At 48.0% G+C, this 16,236-nt stretch overlaps 1 protein-coding gene across 1 annotated transcript in view; it reads right to left on the bottom strand.

Annotated features, from left to right (window-relative positions):
• The window catches only part of Syn2 (synapsin II), a 48,837-nt gene that overhangs the window by 3,924 nt on the left and 28,677 nt on the right, over positions 1 to 16,236 (bottom strand). Inside the window, exons 6-10 of the mRNA XM_019208605.1 lie at positions 15,430 to 15,492; positions 14,922 to 15,064; positions 11,022 to 11,096; positions 10,461 to 10,563; positions 9,020 to 9,169 (exon numbers count right to left, since the gene is read on the bottom strand). Coding sequence (XP_019064150.1) covers positions 9,020 to 9,169; positions 10,461 to 10,563; positions 11,022 to 11,096; positions 14,922 to 15,064; positions 15,430 to 15,492 — 534 coding nt within the window. The remainder of the gene's footprint in view (positions 1 to 9,019; positions 9,170 to 10,460; positions 10,564 to 11,021; positions 11,097 to 14,921; positions 15,065 to 15,429; positions 15,493 to 16,236) is intronic.

The following is a 16,236-nucleotide window of genomic DNA, read 5'->3' on the forward strand; positions in this document are numbered from 1 at the left end:
AAAAAAAAAAAAACAAAAAAAAAAAACAAAAAAGGAATTGCTTTGAAATTGCCCCTATACCTACAACCCCAGCCACTTGTAAATCACAGCCAGAAACCAACACTTCCTTCCTTTCTCTCAAGCACCCTCATGAGATCCTGAGCCCCAACTCCATAATATGCTTACCCACGGAGCCAGGCATGGACCACTCTGCCCAACAGCCACCAAAGTGCCTCAGTTGCTCCTTCTTGTCATCTGAGATTCATCAGCTTCTGTACTAGGGCAGACTAATACTTTCCACTCTTCTCTCTAATCTGTCTTCTCCATGGCTACCTATTACCCTCCCAAGTCCTTTCCCTGCCTGTGCTCTAGGTACTTTAGGCCTTTTACTTAGACCTCAGTGCCTCCTGTGTGCCAGCCAGTGGGGGAGCACTTTCACATTGTATCTTCTTTATGGGGTAGATACTATTTTATCAACATTCCTGATTGCTTCAGGATGCCTGGATTTAACCTTCCCAGATTTCTCTAGTCTATATGTCCTAGACACACCTGTTCCTTGCTATCCAGACTTTACTGTTCATTTTCTAGTCTAGCCACACCATCTATGTCATGACTTTTCACTGAGACAGATACTCAGATGCAGGACAGCAAAACACAGAGCTTGTAAACAGAATGGCTCTTGACAGTCCCCTCCCCCAGAGCCTCACTATGTACAGTACTCGGAGGGTTGCCAATGGACAGATGCAGACACCGGTCAAGCACAGCTAATGACGCTGTCCTCTGAGGACTGATTGTTTCAGAAAGGGATATGGGAGACCTCACAGAAAGACAGCAGAGCCAGTGCCTGTGGGCCAAAGCTCCAGGAAGGCAGACTTTCACCCACAGGGAGAACTTCCCATTGTAAAAGCGGGGTCATCGGCCGGCTTGAGAAGTAGGTATATTTATGCAGAGGCTAGAGGGTTACCTGGCAAAGATATTGCAGAGAATATTCCTCCACTAAATATGAGGTAGATAAAATGAACATTAAGGTTCCTCCTAACCCTGAGAACCCAGGATTCCAGGAAAAAAAACCTCAAAGATCTTCACTGGAAGAACTTGGACTTTCCAGGATCCACTCAAAGCAGTGATCCTACCATGCAGGCTGGGGCCAGCTCTCCTCAACCACAGAACTACACCACATGTGTGAGATACTCAAAGGACAGGAGACTGAAACTACCCTACCTAAAGCTCTGTGTTAGAGCCTGGGAATGTCCTTGGCCACCCTTGATGGTGCCTAGAGAGCTTCTCCTGCCCTGACTCCACCGAGATTGTGTACTGAAGACTTCTCAGGGATATGCAAGGCCTGGAGAACAATCCCCAAGGACTGGCCCTTGCCAGGCTGAGACACTCTGGCTCCTCCCACAAGCCTGCTGTCTGCTAGGAGCTGAGGCCTAGTCCCTGTGGGTTTGGCTACCATGGGATCTGTCTCCAGTCACCAAGAGGCTCCTGGGATGCCGAATTACACACGAGTCTGGCCACTCAGGCGTCACTGCCAAAGTCTGGCCTGTAGCCAGCCTGGGGCAGCAGCCTACAGTCAGACTGAGCAGCAGTTTCTCTCAGGAAGTGAGGCTGACTCAAACAGGTAAGAATGTGAAGTCCAGTGCTTGTGGCCAGCTGCACATAAAAAGGAAGGGGGAAATGGCCTGATGGCAGTGTAAGAAAAAAACCTGAACAACCCTGGGTTTATAGGGCGACCGGAAGTTCAGGGTTTGTGATGCTGCTGCCAAAATCTGATGTGGCTGGAGGTACAGCAGTGTCTCCGTGAGAGGAGTCAAGGTCCTCTGCTTCTTCAGCTAAGCAAGTCTCATGAAAAAGCACTGTCACCACTTCCAGTTACCTCTTTTAAGGTACACGCTAACAGAATAAAATGTGTCTCTCGAGCAGATAAGAAGGTGTGAAGTCTGAAAACAAAAATCTTTCTTCATGTGACTCTGGACAGATTAATCTCTGAACGTCAGTTTCCCAAATGGATAGACTAAAAGGACAAAATGGGGTAACTGTGAGAGCACCCAGGGCTTGCACAAGACTTAAGACTAGAATCTGTATCCCAACAAGGGTCAAATTTGGGAGTAGTGAGCTTCTTGGCACAAGAGGCATTTAAGGACCTGGACAGACTCCAGGCAGAGATGCTGTGGAGGGGTGTTGAAAAGTTACGGGCAGATGACTTCCAAGGGCTCTTTGGGCTCTGGGCACCCATTAATTCCATTTTTCAGTTCTTTGGGTATCTGCGATGAGACAAGAGATAAACCCATCTCAATAGTGCAGTCTTGAGCCCAGCAAGACCCAGGGCTGCTGGTCCTAAGCAGAGATGCCCACAGGCCAAGGCTTTGGGGGGCCTGGTAAGGACAGCAGGCTCTGCTCTCCACCAAAGCCAACTAGGCTGGTATCCTGCTGTGCAGAACCCTCAGGGCTTTGCTGATTGGAGAAGCCAGGCGCCAAGATAGAGCTGGTGAAACGCAAGCCTCCCCAGGTCAAGGGAGGAGAGCAAGTGTTTTCCTTATACAGGGCCACACACGCTCTGTTCTCCACATTCCTACCTTTCCCTGTGCTGCAGCGGAGGAATCAAAGGGGCTGGACACAGGACTGAGCAAAACTCTCTAGACTGGGGCCCAGAAGACTCAGCTCTCCTCCGGGGCAGCCATGTGACTGTGGGCACGCCATCTGCCTTCTCTTTGCAGATATGTAAGCAAAGACAGGACTGCTAGCCCAACCCATATCACATAAGGGCCGTGAGCCTTAAAATAATGACAATGCTTTTTAAACTATAAAGTGCTCAGTAAAGCAGTGATAAAAGTGAGCATCACTACTATTACTTGAACAATAGCAAATATCATTTCAGAAGAATGAAGTTACATTGTGAGAACTGCAGGCATCAGTGGAGAAGACACTGCCGGGTAGCTTCCTGTCACCTGGTACATGGTGGTTTCGTGTGCAGAGTGTTTGGGGCTGGGCCATACCATGCCCTCTGCATATCGCTGACTTAGTTCCAACAAGGCCCCTGCAGATGCAGCAAAGCCAGTTTAGAGAGAGTAAATATTAGCTCTTGAGGTGACTGGGAAGGAAACCACTGGCTTGAAGAAAAAACAAGTCCATGGATGAAGGTCTATGGGTATTTGTCAAAGGCACCTTTAATTTGCCATCCTGTGGCTTTGAGCAGACAAGCAGAGAGACAGGAGCTCCTATCTGAGGTTCCAGCAGGACGGAAGGCTGAGGAAGGAAAGACACTGAGTGACTCAACTCTTGAGGGTTATTGGCCTGAGACCAGCTGCCCCCACCAAGGAGGAAGGCCTGTGCTTGCTCAGCATATCTGAGACAGGAAATTGAGAAAGGGTCCCAGGGTCTGGCCCCAGGACAGGGGCCAGGCCAAGCTCCTTGCCGGACACGATGCAGAACTATTCTGATCAGCTCCCCCAGGCCCCGCTCCCCCGGTCTAGGACCCCAGGGAGAATGAAGCAGCAGGAAGGAATGTGGTCAGGAGGTTGTAGGTTTACTCAGAGCAAAGGGGACAGTGTGTTTTCAGCACCTTGGGCCCTTTCCAGGCTCACTCCTGCAGTTACTAGTGCCACCTTCCTTCCTCAGAAAGGTTATAAAAGGTGTCTGAGGATGAGCTATTCCTCCTTCCTTCCTGAGGGCAATCACTGCTCTGAGGGCAGAGCTTAGCTCCTGAATCGGGGCTCTCTCATAACCTAAGGACACCAGAAGTGTCCCAGGGGGGCAATCCATGAGTCTTGCGGGGGCACAGAGGGTCTGGTCACCCTAGGTCAGAATGTCAGCTTCAAGTGATTAAAGATGTCCCTGAAAGTTAAGCCAGTCCCAAAATAGTCAGTTTCTCTTAATAGTCTGTTAAGGGATCTAGTGACTAGTGGCTTTATCTGAACCTGCCCCAAGTCTCCTCAAATTCTCAGCTTACATTCACTGGGGAACCAATTCTCTAAAGCCAGTCCTGCTGTGGGAAGCAGGAAGGCCTTTTGTTTGTCCTAAATTTACCTCTTCCGAACTTGAGCGAAGCTTAGTCCCATGCTTGGGATCTGAGGGACAGCAACATCCCTTCCCCAAATGCACAGCCCTCTGGACTCCACTACTCAGAGCAGAGAGGTCCCTTCTCTGTGTTGGTCTCCTAGCGCTCAACAGACCACAGCTTGTAGAGCCTTCGTGGCCACAAAGACCTGGCTGGAAATGTGCGAAGTCTCTCTTTCGGCCAGGCCAGCACAAGAGGCTTGGCAGAATGTCCCACCAGAACCAGAGGCACTTGCACCACAACCTTCCCAGTTCCTGTGGCTGCACAGTCTGGATCACGCTTCCTAGATCTGGAAGATTTTTAAAAGTCACCTGCTCCACCAGTCCCAGCCCCAGCCCATGCTCATCCTGTGCCTGCCTGAACATCAGCAAGGATGTGACAGCCACATGCCACTCCCCAGAACAGCCGTTTCCTCTCAGTAGTGTTCACAAGTTGACTGCTTGCGTTGCATCAAAACCTGTTTTCCAGCAGATTTGCCTTTGGAAGAATTTCTAACCCATGACAGCACCAGAGCTGAAGGTGCTGACTCATGAGCTCCTTGAGACAATTGCCTCCTCCAACCTCCAGGTCTCCTTCTGAGCATATTCTGCTTAGACGTAAGAGTTTGTCCTGGTTAGATTGTGACTCTCAGACTGAAAATGACATTCCAGATGTGGTTTTATTGGCTTGGGGAAAAACAGAAATAGAAGCTCATCTTTGCCCTGGCACCAGATGCGTATTAATGCTTTCAAAGGCTGAGCTTAGAATCACCTGCCATGTGTCTACCTAACAAGACAAACTGAGGGGCACTGAAGAGATCAGAGCCCTGCTTACCCATCAGTGTCTGAAATTCCTGCATTAGCATTTCAGCTTTTAGCTCTGGAAGATGCTACAGGACAAAGAAAGAGTGGGACCACTGTCATGAGGAGTGAAAGAAGATCAGTTATGTGAAGGAGAGCACTAACTCCACTGGTTGACCTGACTTGGTCCACAGACTTGGTCTCCCGCTTCTTCCTGGAAGACGTGGAATAGTCCCCACCTCTCCAGAGCCCCGGGATGCAAGGCTCATCGCAATCTGGGATGACAGACCCCAGAGGTCTGCAAATGTGCTGAGGGACAGTCAAACAGGGCTACAGGGAGGAGGCTCTATTAGTAGAGACCCTGGACATCTCTGGCCACCAGGTGTCACTGCCACCCTGAGAACAGTGTCCCTACTTGTGGAGAGGGTGAACTGCCCAGAAGCCAAGGACAACTCACAATTTACAACTCCGGCAGCCCAGTCCTACTAGGCTGTAGCCAAGCCCCCATGAGCCGAATCAGGCTTAGCCACCACCTCCTGGCATTCGAGGGTACGGCTACTCCTCCTTCCTATGACCACCCCAGCTGTGTGTTTTCCATAATGAACAAGGATGGGGAGCTAGCTGGAGCAGCCCTCTGCTCACCACCTTCCCCTTCCCCGTCTGCCGGCCCCACTCAGTGCCTTCCATAGCCACAGAAATGAAAACCCTGGTGGAAGACCGCAGGCATGGACAGAGAGAGAAGCAGGTGAGCAGCTGGGCTCTTCCCAGTCATTGAGAGAGGCTGGCCTGAGGGGCCTGACTGAGGAATAGCACTAAAGCTGGAACAGCATCCAGGGGCTCTGCTGGCCATTTGAAATCCAGGCCAAGCCGGGTAATGGCATCGGTGCACATCCCTGCTACCTGTGCACTGCCAGGTCTCCACAGGCTCCTACATCAACCCCAAACAGGCTGACAGGACAGTTAAAGAGGGAAAGAGAGGTGTGAGTGGCTCGCCTCGAGAGGAGGAGCATTTTTTCACTGTCATTTGTAGAAAATTGCTAAAGGGAGTGATATGATTAGTCACAAAAAGCAGAGAGACTTAGTTTTGTGATTGTTGTTTATATATTCTACATATATATTCTACAGACAACAGACTGCACATGCACAAAGCACTCTCCACCAACCTATTTTTTTTTTCTAGCACTGGAGATCGAACCCAAGGCCTCCTCCCTGAGCTACAGCCACAGCCTTATTTGTTTGTTTGTTTGTTTGCTTGAAACGGGGTCTCACTAAGCTACTACATTGCCTGGGCTAGGCTTGAACTTGTGATCCTCCTGCCTCAGCCTGCCAAGTGCTGGGATTACAGGCATGGGCCACCACACCTGGCTCCCGCCACCCTCCTTCGTATACCTCTGATGTACAGTCATTTGCCACATAAAGACATTTAGGCCCATGACTGACCACACATGTGGCAGTGGACCCACGAGTTTACACTGCCCAGCGACCACACAGCCTTGAGCATGCAAGTGCATGAGACCACAGTTGGGTGGCCAGTGGTTAGGTGACTTAGGACTGTATGCAGGACAGTGGCTGCTATGTGCTTTATACTTTGCTAAGCCCTGGAGACAAAGTGGTGGGAAAATCCCGACTCCTGAGGAACATACGTTCTAGTGGAAGTGGTAAAGAAATGAACAGACAAGAATAATCTTAGCTGAAAGTGCACCCAGACAATTAAAAGGAGAGGTGGTAGCCAATGAGTCAGTGGCAGCTTTGGACTGCTGCTTGAGGAAATAGTTACATTGTCATGAAAGAGCAAGCTGTGCCATAAGGCAAGGGGGCAGGGGTGCATCTCAGAGAGAAAAGCCAACCCATACACAGGCTCTTCCCTTACCAGTGTACCTAGGGCACCTCAGATGAGAGGGAGGATGGGACAGGGCACAGAGGGGCCTACAGGAAAAACTGGCTAATCTGCTAGGGGGGACACTGGGTGAGGGGGACGGACAGTGCTTAAGGGAATGAAATACGACTTCTGCTCTGACCATGTTAGGTTCAAGATGCCCTTTAGATGGGTCAGGAAAGGTGTCAAACAGGAGTCATATGCGTGGATCTGGAATTCAAAGGAGTGGCCAGGGAAGGGTAGGTACAGCCGAGCCTGGATCACCAAGAAACATGCACTAACTGGGTTCTGAGTCCTGACACTCAGAGGTTCAGCAGAAGTACAGAGGTCGGTAAAGAAGGCTGAGAAGGAGCCAATGGGACAAAATGAAAACCAGGCAAGGGTTGCTACAGGATCATAACAGAGAAAGTGGTCAACTACACCAAAGGCCACTGCCAAGCCTGCAAGGTCAGAATGGAAGTGACCACCCGACTTGTGATATGGTGAAATCTAACCACAGGGCCTGATTTTTTAAATAATAAAAATCTTTCTCTTCTTTTCCTCCTCCCCCTTCCCTACCCCCTGGTGGTAAAGACTGAACCCAGGGTATTGTGCATTCTAAGTACAGGTACAAGCTCTACAACTGAGCTACAGCCCAGTGCAAGTCAGCTGAAGGTGTGCAACACTCACGATGGCTAATATACAAAGACATTCTGCTGCACAAGGTCACTGTCACCTTGGGTACCCAGAAAGAGGCAGAGCTGTGTCTATTGGCCCAGAAGTTCCACTTCCCCAGTATCAGTGAGGATGCATGTATTGTATTCCACTCAAAGATATTCTCAGAGCACATGAGATATTTAATTTCTCTCATACGACAAGTGGGAAAACAGATCCAGAGAGGGAAGTGACTTACCAATTGTCACACATTTTATTTTAGTCAATTTTGAAAGGGGATATGTCTTAAACTTTATGTTTCTAGGCTTTTAAAAACAGAATATAGAGCATGGACTAAAATACCAGTATTCCCTGTCTTGATGATTCAGGCTCATTATTATGTTTATCAACAATACTTCTATGCTATCATTCTGTGACTGCCTAAAGTCTCGTGCGATTTGCTTCTAGCCTAAGTAGTCCAGATTATTTTCTATTGTTTCTTCTCCCCCATCTAGGACAGGGCTGTCAGCCTTTTCTTCTTTCTTATTGGAGAATTTCTAGAACCCAACTACTTTGCTTCTGAGTCAGTATAATCTTTGGGTACAGTATAATCATGTTAAAGCACTTATCTTCCAAAAAGGGAGCGATAATCCCCAAACGTAGGGTTGTGGGGATCCAAGCCCACTCTGTTTACTTAACATAATAAAACCAGTTAACCTTTACTGAGTGCCTCATTTTGCGCTATGCCACATTTTAGATTCTTCATTTATTTCCCATAACAACCCTGTGAAATAGGGGCTGTAGTTAGCTTTCCTGAGGCACAGTTAAGAACCTTGACCACTGACACAAAGTCAATGCACGCAGGGTTTGGAAATCAAATTGGCTAGTTTTCATTTCAAAGCCAACGTTCTGAACCATTATTCTATTGTACTTCCCTATCTGAAGTTGGCTTTTGAAGGAAAGATTTCTGATTTACAAATGATAAAACCTGAGTTCCAAAATGGGGTTAATCCTCCCCACCTCCAGTTATACAGCTGTTTAGAGAAAAAGCCAGACTAGGGCTCAGTTGTTTGATTCATTATTCTGAATTCTTACCACTTCATTATACAAAAGTCCAGTGGAGGGAAAAGCTTGGGAACATTTTTGAAACTTGAGATGCCTCCTTCATGTAACATTTGGTCTGTGCTCTCTCCCCATTTCTCAGGCCTACTGTAGAGCCACGGGGCCTCATGGTCCACAAAAACTTCAGTGTGGCTTTCCCAGCTGACCGGTGGCTGGCACACAGTCACTGGGATGAGTCACGTCACCTGAAGAACGACATCTCCTCTCCCTTAGGAAGAAAAGCAGATTTTTTCATTTGAGTTTTGCCTTGAGACTCTCTCGCAGAATGAGGGACCTAACTCCCATTTTCACAAATCATCAGATTTCTCAGAAAGATCCTCCTTTCTTTACATAGGTGTTGTGAACAGCTAGTGAGTGCTCTGACCCAGCCCTTCCTCAGAAGCCTCCCAGTTTAAAAATGCAGAGTCCCTGGGAGATAACCAGGCCTCCAGAGGGACGGTGAGAAAGAAGACAGAAGGAAAGGCTCCTTAGATTCCATCCAGGCCTGTGGGCATCCAACCTCTACACGTCCTAGAGCCTCAGCATCTGTAGCAGCCATTCCTGGCTCTTTGGCATCTCTCCGCAGCTGCTTACCTGTGGCTGCTGGGTGGTCAAGGGTCTCTGAGGAGACAGGACCGGAGTCCTGGACAGCAGCTGGTTCATCTTGCTGATGATCAGCTCGGTGATGAGCTGTCTGTCCTCTGCTTGGTGTTCCCCGATCAGTGGCATGCTACAGTCCATGACCTGGTGGAAGATGTGGCCCAGGTAAGGAAAGGGTCTGGAAACATAAAAGTCCTCACATGGTTTTTCTGATTGGTGCACTGTAAGCCAGCAAAGACACACAGGTGATGAAGCAGGTGTCCTTGTCTTCAACTGGAAGCAATTTCCTTAGCAGACATTGGCCTTTTGTCTCCTCCTCCTGTAAACCTTGGCCTTGGGCCCCTTCCCTTTACCTCCACCCAGCCAGGGCTCAGTGAGAAGGAGACTGCAGGCTAGAGATAGTGGGAAGTGCAGAGAGCAAGGAGAGGGTACAGCCAACCTCAGAGTAGCCCACAGTGGAGCAGGAAGACATGAAGGACATTTCCTTAAGTCTCTGATGAACAGGAGGCAGTTTTCATCCCCGTGACTTAAACTGGTACCATCTCTGTCTCCCCAGCACATTCTGCTCATTGAATGACTAGACTCTTGCCCTTGTTCCTGACCTGGGTGGCCTTCCCTGATTTCCACTAATCCTTTTCCTTCCTCTGTCTTGTGGTCCAGATCAATAATTTCCTCTATGAGGAAATGATTGCCTTGCGGCTCAGACTCTCATTTATGGAAGAGAAACCTGAGGCCCCGTTGGAGTGGGGAGGTGTGGCCAACCAGAGGCTGCATGCTAAGCAGGCCACAGGGCAGATTCCAAACCTAAACCCACCTTGGGCTCCTCATACTAGTACTCTGGAAGCACCACCAACTCCTGGCAAGGAAGACTGGGCAGCAGTGAAGAATTTACACAGCTGAGGATTCCCTTCTGATACAGGAAAAAAAGAGTGAGCAAATTCTGAGAGAAACAGGCTGAGTAAACTGTCTCCAAGGCTCTGAGAGATGCTGAGAAGAATCTCCTACATCCAGGTGTCCAGGCTGAGACACCCATTCGTCCTGTGGCATGAGGCACATGCCCGAGGCGTTAGGCCTCCGTTGTCTCCGTTGGAAATGAGCAGGCTGGACCAACTGACCTGAAGACAGCTCTCTAAGACTAAGAATGTGAAAATCCCAACAGATTCAAAGAGGAGTGCATCAGGTTGAGATCCCAGGAACCCAGAGCTGGCATCCATTGCCCATGGCCTGGGTTAGCTGAGCAGGCTGAAACCATAGAGTCTCTTCCCACTTGTGGAGGGATCTTGCTATGTGGATCTGCCATCTGGGACCTTCTCATAACTCAGGAGACTTTAAACTAAATGCCGTCTGGGCTGCCCCACATAGTTTTCCAGCCAAAAGTGTGGCATGAGGCCCTGAGAGCTATTTCTTATTGAGATACTCTGTGGACCAGACTTACCTCAAAAATGTAGTCTTTCCCATCTTTGCCATGTACAGCTTTGACAGCACAGATATCAAGGCCACCAAACATCTCAGAGCAGGTGTCCACCCACAGCTTGTACCTGGTGGGGATGGAAAGGGGTCCTGAGATGAGGGCCTTAGCTCATTGTAGGCATGCTTGCCAACCAGGCTGTCCTGTTGCCTCCACCTCTCCTGTTCCCCATCCCCAACCCCCAACCCTTTCAAGCATGGTCCCTTATTTACAATGCCTTCCCTCTCTGCTCTCCTGTTCGTACTCATCTTTCCAAGCCCAAAAGAGGTCTCTCCTCTGCTAGACCTTCCTTGGCTATCCCAGTCCATACTAACTACTACTCCTTTCTCAGTGCTTCTGTAGTAGGCACAGTCTTTATCTCCATAGCTGAGCACGTGAGTGGGTCCTGCCCAGTCTGGCTAACTGGCTGCTGGGGCCTCTGCGTCTTCTGTATCCTCTCTTTGAGGAGGCTGCCTTGGGCAGGCTCATTTCTTGTTTCTTCCGCATGGAGGCTGCCTACTCACTGGGGCTCAGGCGCCTCTCACTCACCTGTCTGACATGGCGATCTGCTCCAGCATTGCAGAGCCAGTGTTCGTCTTCCAGTTCCCTGAGATCGATGTCCTCCTACAACAAGGTCCACCAGGGATAGGAAAGGCCATGAGCCACACCAGCAAGAGGAGAGTGTGCAGCCTTCCAGAATTTGGCTCACTGCCTCTCGCGCCAACAGGCTCACACTGGACAGCTGTCTGCTGAGCTTCAAGCCCACTGCCTTGCCAAACCCTACCTGGGAAGCCCTCCTTTCTCTACAAGGGTCTAGCTCAGGAGGGTCTGACTCCATGGAGCTTGTACTGATCTTCAACCAGATGAGCTCTTGCTCCCCCTCAGGATTTTACCTATGCCTTAGTGATGACCTTACCTCTACTTCTTTCCTTAGTTATTGGAGCTGAGTTTTAAGCCAAGACTGTCCACAGCTGTGGAAAACACCCGAGGGCCACACTGTGTCTTGTACCCGCAGCAGCCTATTGCTCAGCATCTGGGCCCACTCGGTATGCGCAAATCGAACCCCACTCATCCTGGGAACTCCTGCAGTGTCCTGTGAGTATGGCCCAGTGTCTTCCTTACTGGCACACTCACCCAGTCACCCAACAGGCTACTTCTGAGGGCCACTACAAGCTCAGCACTGTGATCTGGAAGTCAGTAACACCCCACCCCCACCCCCAGCTGCCTCATCCATCAAACCGAACTGACAGCATCCAGCCACCAGCCTCTGTTGTGCTCACTGCACCCTCCAGCCATGGGCACAAGCTATGTCGATTAGTTTGGGCCCAAAAGGAGGCAGATGACCAGGTTTCTGGTTCTGGATTTTCTCTGGACTGGCTGGCTGACCATTGGAGAGTCACTTCACCTCACTGAGCTGTTCTTATCTGTAAACTCAGGGTTGCAGATTGGTACTCAGGGATCAACTGGGACAGGTTTAAGTAAACTGCAAAGCACTAAGAATATATCTCTTAAATTCTTAGTCTTCACCTAGACACAGTCAAAGACAAAGGGATGCTCTGGGGAACAGAAGGGTTCTCCCCAGAGAACTGACTCTAGACAGGAGAAGCTGTATATCTGCCCAGATTTCCCAAGCCCTGAGGCAGCCCTGTGAGCCTACTATGGGGAATGACAGGTCTCATACTGGATGGTGCTGAGGCTTCCAAGGTGCCTCCTCACCCATCCCTCAAAGAAGCCTCCTGTCAAAGTCCTGCTGTGAGAGGCTAGAATTCTGGCCTGCTTTACTGACACGCACACGAAGACCCAGAAAGTCTGTGTGACTGTCCAACAGTCAAAGCAGATATGGATACAAATCCAGGAATCTTGGTTCCCTCGGTGTGATGGGCTTTCCCTCTACCCAAACAAATAAACAGCTGAATGGTTTGCAAAGCCTGAGTAGAAACACAGAGCCAAAAGCCACACTAAAAACAACTCTGCATTCCTAACAGCAGTGGTTTACAAATACAGTATGTCCTCGTGACTATTCTCAAGGCACTCACTTCCTTGTCCCCAGCACTGAGGTATGAAACCTGTCAGAGATTGAGAAACTAATGTAAGTAATAATAATGTCTCTTCCATTTGAGCAGCACTGTAAAGCCTGCAAAGTCCCCTGAGTCCCCTCATCTGAGCTCTGCTAAGTCAATTCTTTCTTCTGAGAGCAGAGATGGCCACAAGCCTGGGGAGAGGTGAGACAGGGAGAAGCGGAGAGGGTCTAAACGTTCCTTCCAATCACTGCTGGTCCGTTGCAAAACAAAAACAAAAAACCCACACAATCAGAATATGCATTCTTTTTGGCTGCACATGGGTCATTCTCCAAAAAGTGGATACACGCTGAGGCCACACTCTTAGGTGAAATTAATAGGACACACATTTGTAAATACCAAATAGTTTCTCTGGTGTGAAAATATACAAGTATAAATGAGGATCAAAATGTATAATTGATATTATGTAATAGGAAGAAAAGGTCTAAAGGAGTAGGGGAAGTGGGAGGGGTAGGGGAAAGGTAAGAAGGGAAAAGAAAAAATATGAGAAAAGGAAAAATATGGGAACAAAGTCTTTGTAAATAGGTAGGGTGGAGGGGGTGAAGGGAGGGCAGGGGAAGGGACAAAAAATAAGAACCAAGATACGTTATGGAAAGGTGCAAGATCCCAGCGATTAAAGTAACTGTATTGTATACCTAAATTGTACCAATAAAGTTAATGGAAAAAAACCAAAAAAACAAAAACAAGTCAATGTCCCCCAAAGCTTCTCCAGTTGGCCACTTTCTGTCAACATCTGGGACTTCCCATGCTTCATTTAAATTGTGTTTAGAAGCCCTATGTCTTAAAAATGTGGTGTCTCTCTTTAAGGATCACAATTCTTGTTCCACTATTGTCATCAATAAATGTTGTTTAGTTATTCATTTATTCGCGTATGTTAGTGGTAGGAAGGTGGGAACCCAGGGACTCATGCATACTAGGCAAGAGCTGTACTACTGAGCTACATTCTAAAAGAAAATATCTGCTTTCCTAAATATATGAAAATATCTAGTTTTCTGCTTCTTTTGGCTAGTTTTGAGAAAGGTCTTTAAGCTATTCATCTTATATTGTGCCTGTTTCTTAAGCAACCCTAGAAGCCTTTTCTGAAGTGGGAAGACCATAATCATAAAATTACAGACTTTTAAAAAGTTGGAATCCAGTCAATAAGTGTGAAAAAAAAAATCCCTCTATGTTGGGAGTGCAGCACCATGGTAGAGAGGTAGAGTGTGTACTTAGTTGGTGTTAGGTTCTGGGTTTAATCTTCAGCACCAAACCAAACAGAAGAAGCTCTGTACATCAGTTCTCCGCAAGGGCCCCTTCCTGTGTGTGCACGGTGCTTACTGTGTGCGTGCTGCTATGCAAGGTGCAGGCTCCATCCTGCTTGCCTGCCAGGACCTGTGTGTGGGAGGAGCACAAGACAAAACGCCTGTGCTAAAGGTGTAGGACAAACTACAAGGAAGCAGCCTCTCACAAATTCCAGGGCTTTGGGAAGAGGAGGATGAAGGCATGAAAAGACAGACAACTGAGAAGGGGCAGAAGCCTCCACCCTGATGTCTGCTGAAGTCCCAGAGGGCAAAGATCAAATTCCTATTAATAGTGTTCCTTCTCTGTAATGAAAATATCATGTTAAATGTTCTCTAAAGTGGGAAATCAGTATTTCCAAACTTGGAAGTATGAGCCACTCGCATTCTTGTGTGTTTTACGGAAGGGAAGGGAGTGTTGTGTTTCAAAGGAGGGAGTAGTTAACTTTCCATTCTGCTAAATGGGCCCCTGCGTTCTTGTCACCACTAAGATTGAATGCTGTGTAGCATTTTGAGGGCTCAGTATTTACAAGTTAAATTTTTTTCTTTGGCACTCTGGTAAAGCATATGGGTTTCTTTCAATGTATAAGATGAGTAGTAAATGTATAAAATAAAGTACACAGTCTCACAAAAGTACCAAGTAGGAGTTACCACAAACACTTCCTTAATAAATAAATCTGTGACTAGTCAATCTATGTTTCTCTAAATAACAGGTTGTAGTGCCAGGATTAATGATGACCACGATTTTAAAATAATAATGACAGTAACTGGTATATAGAGATATCTGTCAGGGCTATAGTGTAACACAAAAATATCTGTGATTATCTTTAGCGACAAAGTCCTATATAGTGCTACTCCTGTAGCCTGTAACTTCTGTTCATAACTGAAGAGAAAGCTAAATTTTACTTAGGCTAGTGAAAATAAATATCAATTTTTCTTTTCATCTTAGTTCACAGAAGCCTCTCCTTGATTTAAAAAGAACCTGGGTTAAGAATCCCTTTCTCTGTTTCCTCCTTGGGGGCCAGATGAGGTTACCCTGAGGGTTGGCTGTCGAGGGCAATGAGGAGCACCTACTAGGACCCCCACCTACTCACATGTAAGCCTTGTAGTTGTTGCCGATCTTCTGGACTCGGATGTCATACTTGGCGTCAATGAAGGGCTCTGCTGTGGCATAGGTCTGGGTGAGGGCCACCACACTAGCGATGTCCTGGAAGTCATAGTGGTTTTCCACTTTGACCTAGGTTGGAGTAAGGCAGAGAGGGAGAAGGGGGGGTATATACATATACACGCCGAGAAGTCACAAGGGCCTAGAGCTTCAAGCCTATCACGATGCTTCTGATCCAGGCACAAACATGGGTGCCACATCTCTGGACGCCCCTGCTCTCTAGCTTCCCTCCCCAGCACTCGGGGTCACACTTCTCGAAAGTACCCAAGGAATCAATCAGGTGACCTATTCTCTGCTTGCTGAAAGAGGCTGAGAAGCTCTCCTTCAAAGGGGCCAGATCCTCTCCTTGGAAAGAATTCAGCCGCAGAGGAAGATGAGCACTCCACGGATGGGCTTTCTGAGAGAAACCTAGGGTATCAGAGGTCCCTCTGCCTTACCTTGCCCATGCCCGAGTGAGCGTGACCGATCTTCACCACCACAGGGAATGTGGGCAGCGTCAGCTGAGAGCACAGAAGAGAAGGACAAACTAGTCAGCATGTGCCTGTCTCTGTAGAATCCTACAAATGCTTTCCTTGGGAACACCTCTCAGGGGGCCCTTCAAACCACCTGCTTGCTTTATCAATTAAAAGAGTGAGTCCACAGAATGTCAGTGATTTTCCCAAAGGCAAAATGTTAGAGGCAGGGTGAGAAGAGTCCTGTTCTCCTGTTTGGTACTTTCTATGTCTCATTGTTTCGACACACTCTGCATTAGACAAACCCTGGGCAGGAGTGGCTGTCAGAGATTTTTTTTTTTAAATGTACCTTTGAAAGGCTAAATTTAACTGTATATAAATTGGACCTTAATAAACCTGAAGGGTTTTTTTTAATCCTTTTTTTTTCAGTGATATTTGAAATGGAATACAGCACCTCACGCATTCTAGACAAATGTTCTGCCACTGGGCCACACCCCAGCCTCTTTGGCCTCTTAATGTCCCTTGTACCCTGCACCTCTTAGTACTTGCCCCCTTCAACACCCAGCTTTCCTGCACTGAGCTGCGGTCCTTGTCCTCTCTGATATCCCTGCTCAGCAGCACCACAAACTCAGTCAAACTCAGCTTAGTGTGTAAGGCCTACTTCCAACCTACTTGGGGTCTAGAAGAGAGCTGATGTAAGAATTCCACATGTTTATCCTTGGAAAGAGACTTTCATGAAAAGTAAACTTCACCTTGAGGTAGCCCTGTTTTTTTTTTTTTTTTTTTTTTTTT

This window comes from Fukomys damarensis, unplaced genomic scaffold, assembly GCF_012274545.1.
Source record: "Fukomys damarensis isolate Sample0158 unplaced genomic scaffold, DMR_v1.0_HiC HiC_scaffold_37, whole genome shotgun sequence".
Taxonomy (NCBI): Eukaryota; Metazoa; Chordata; class Mammalia; order Rodentia; family Bathyergidae; genus Fukomys; species Fukomys damarensis.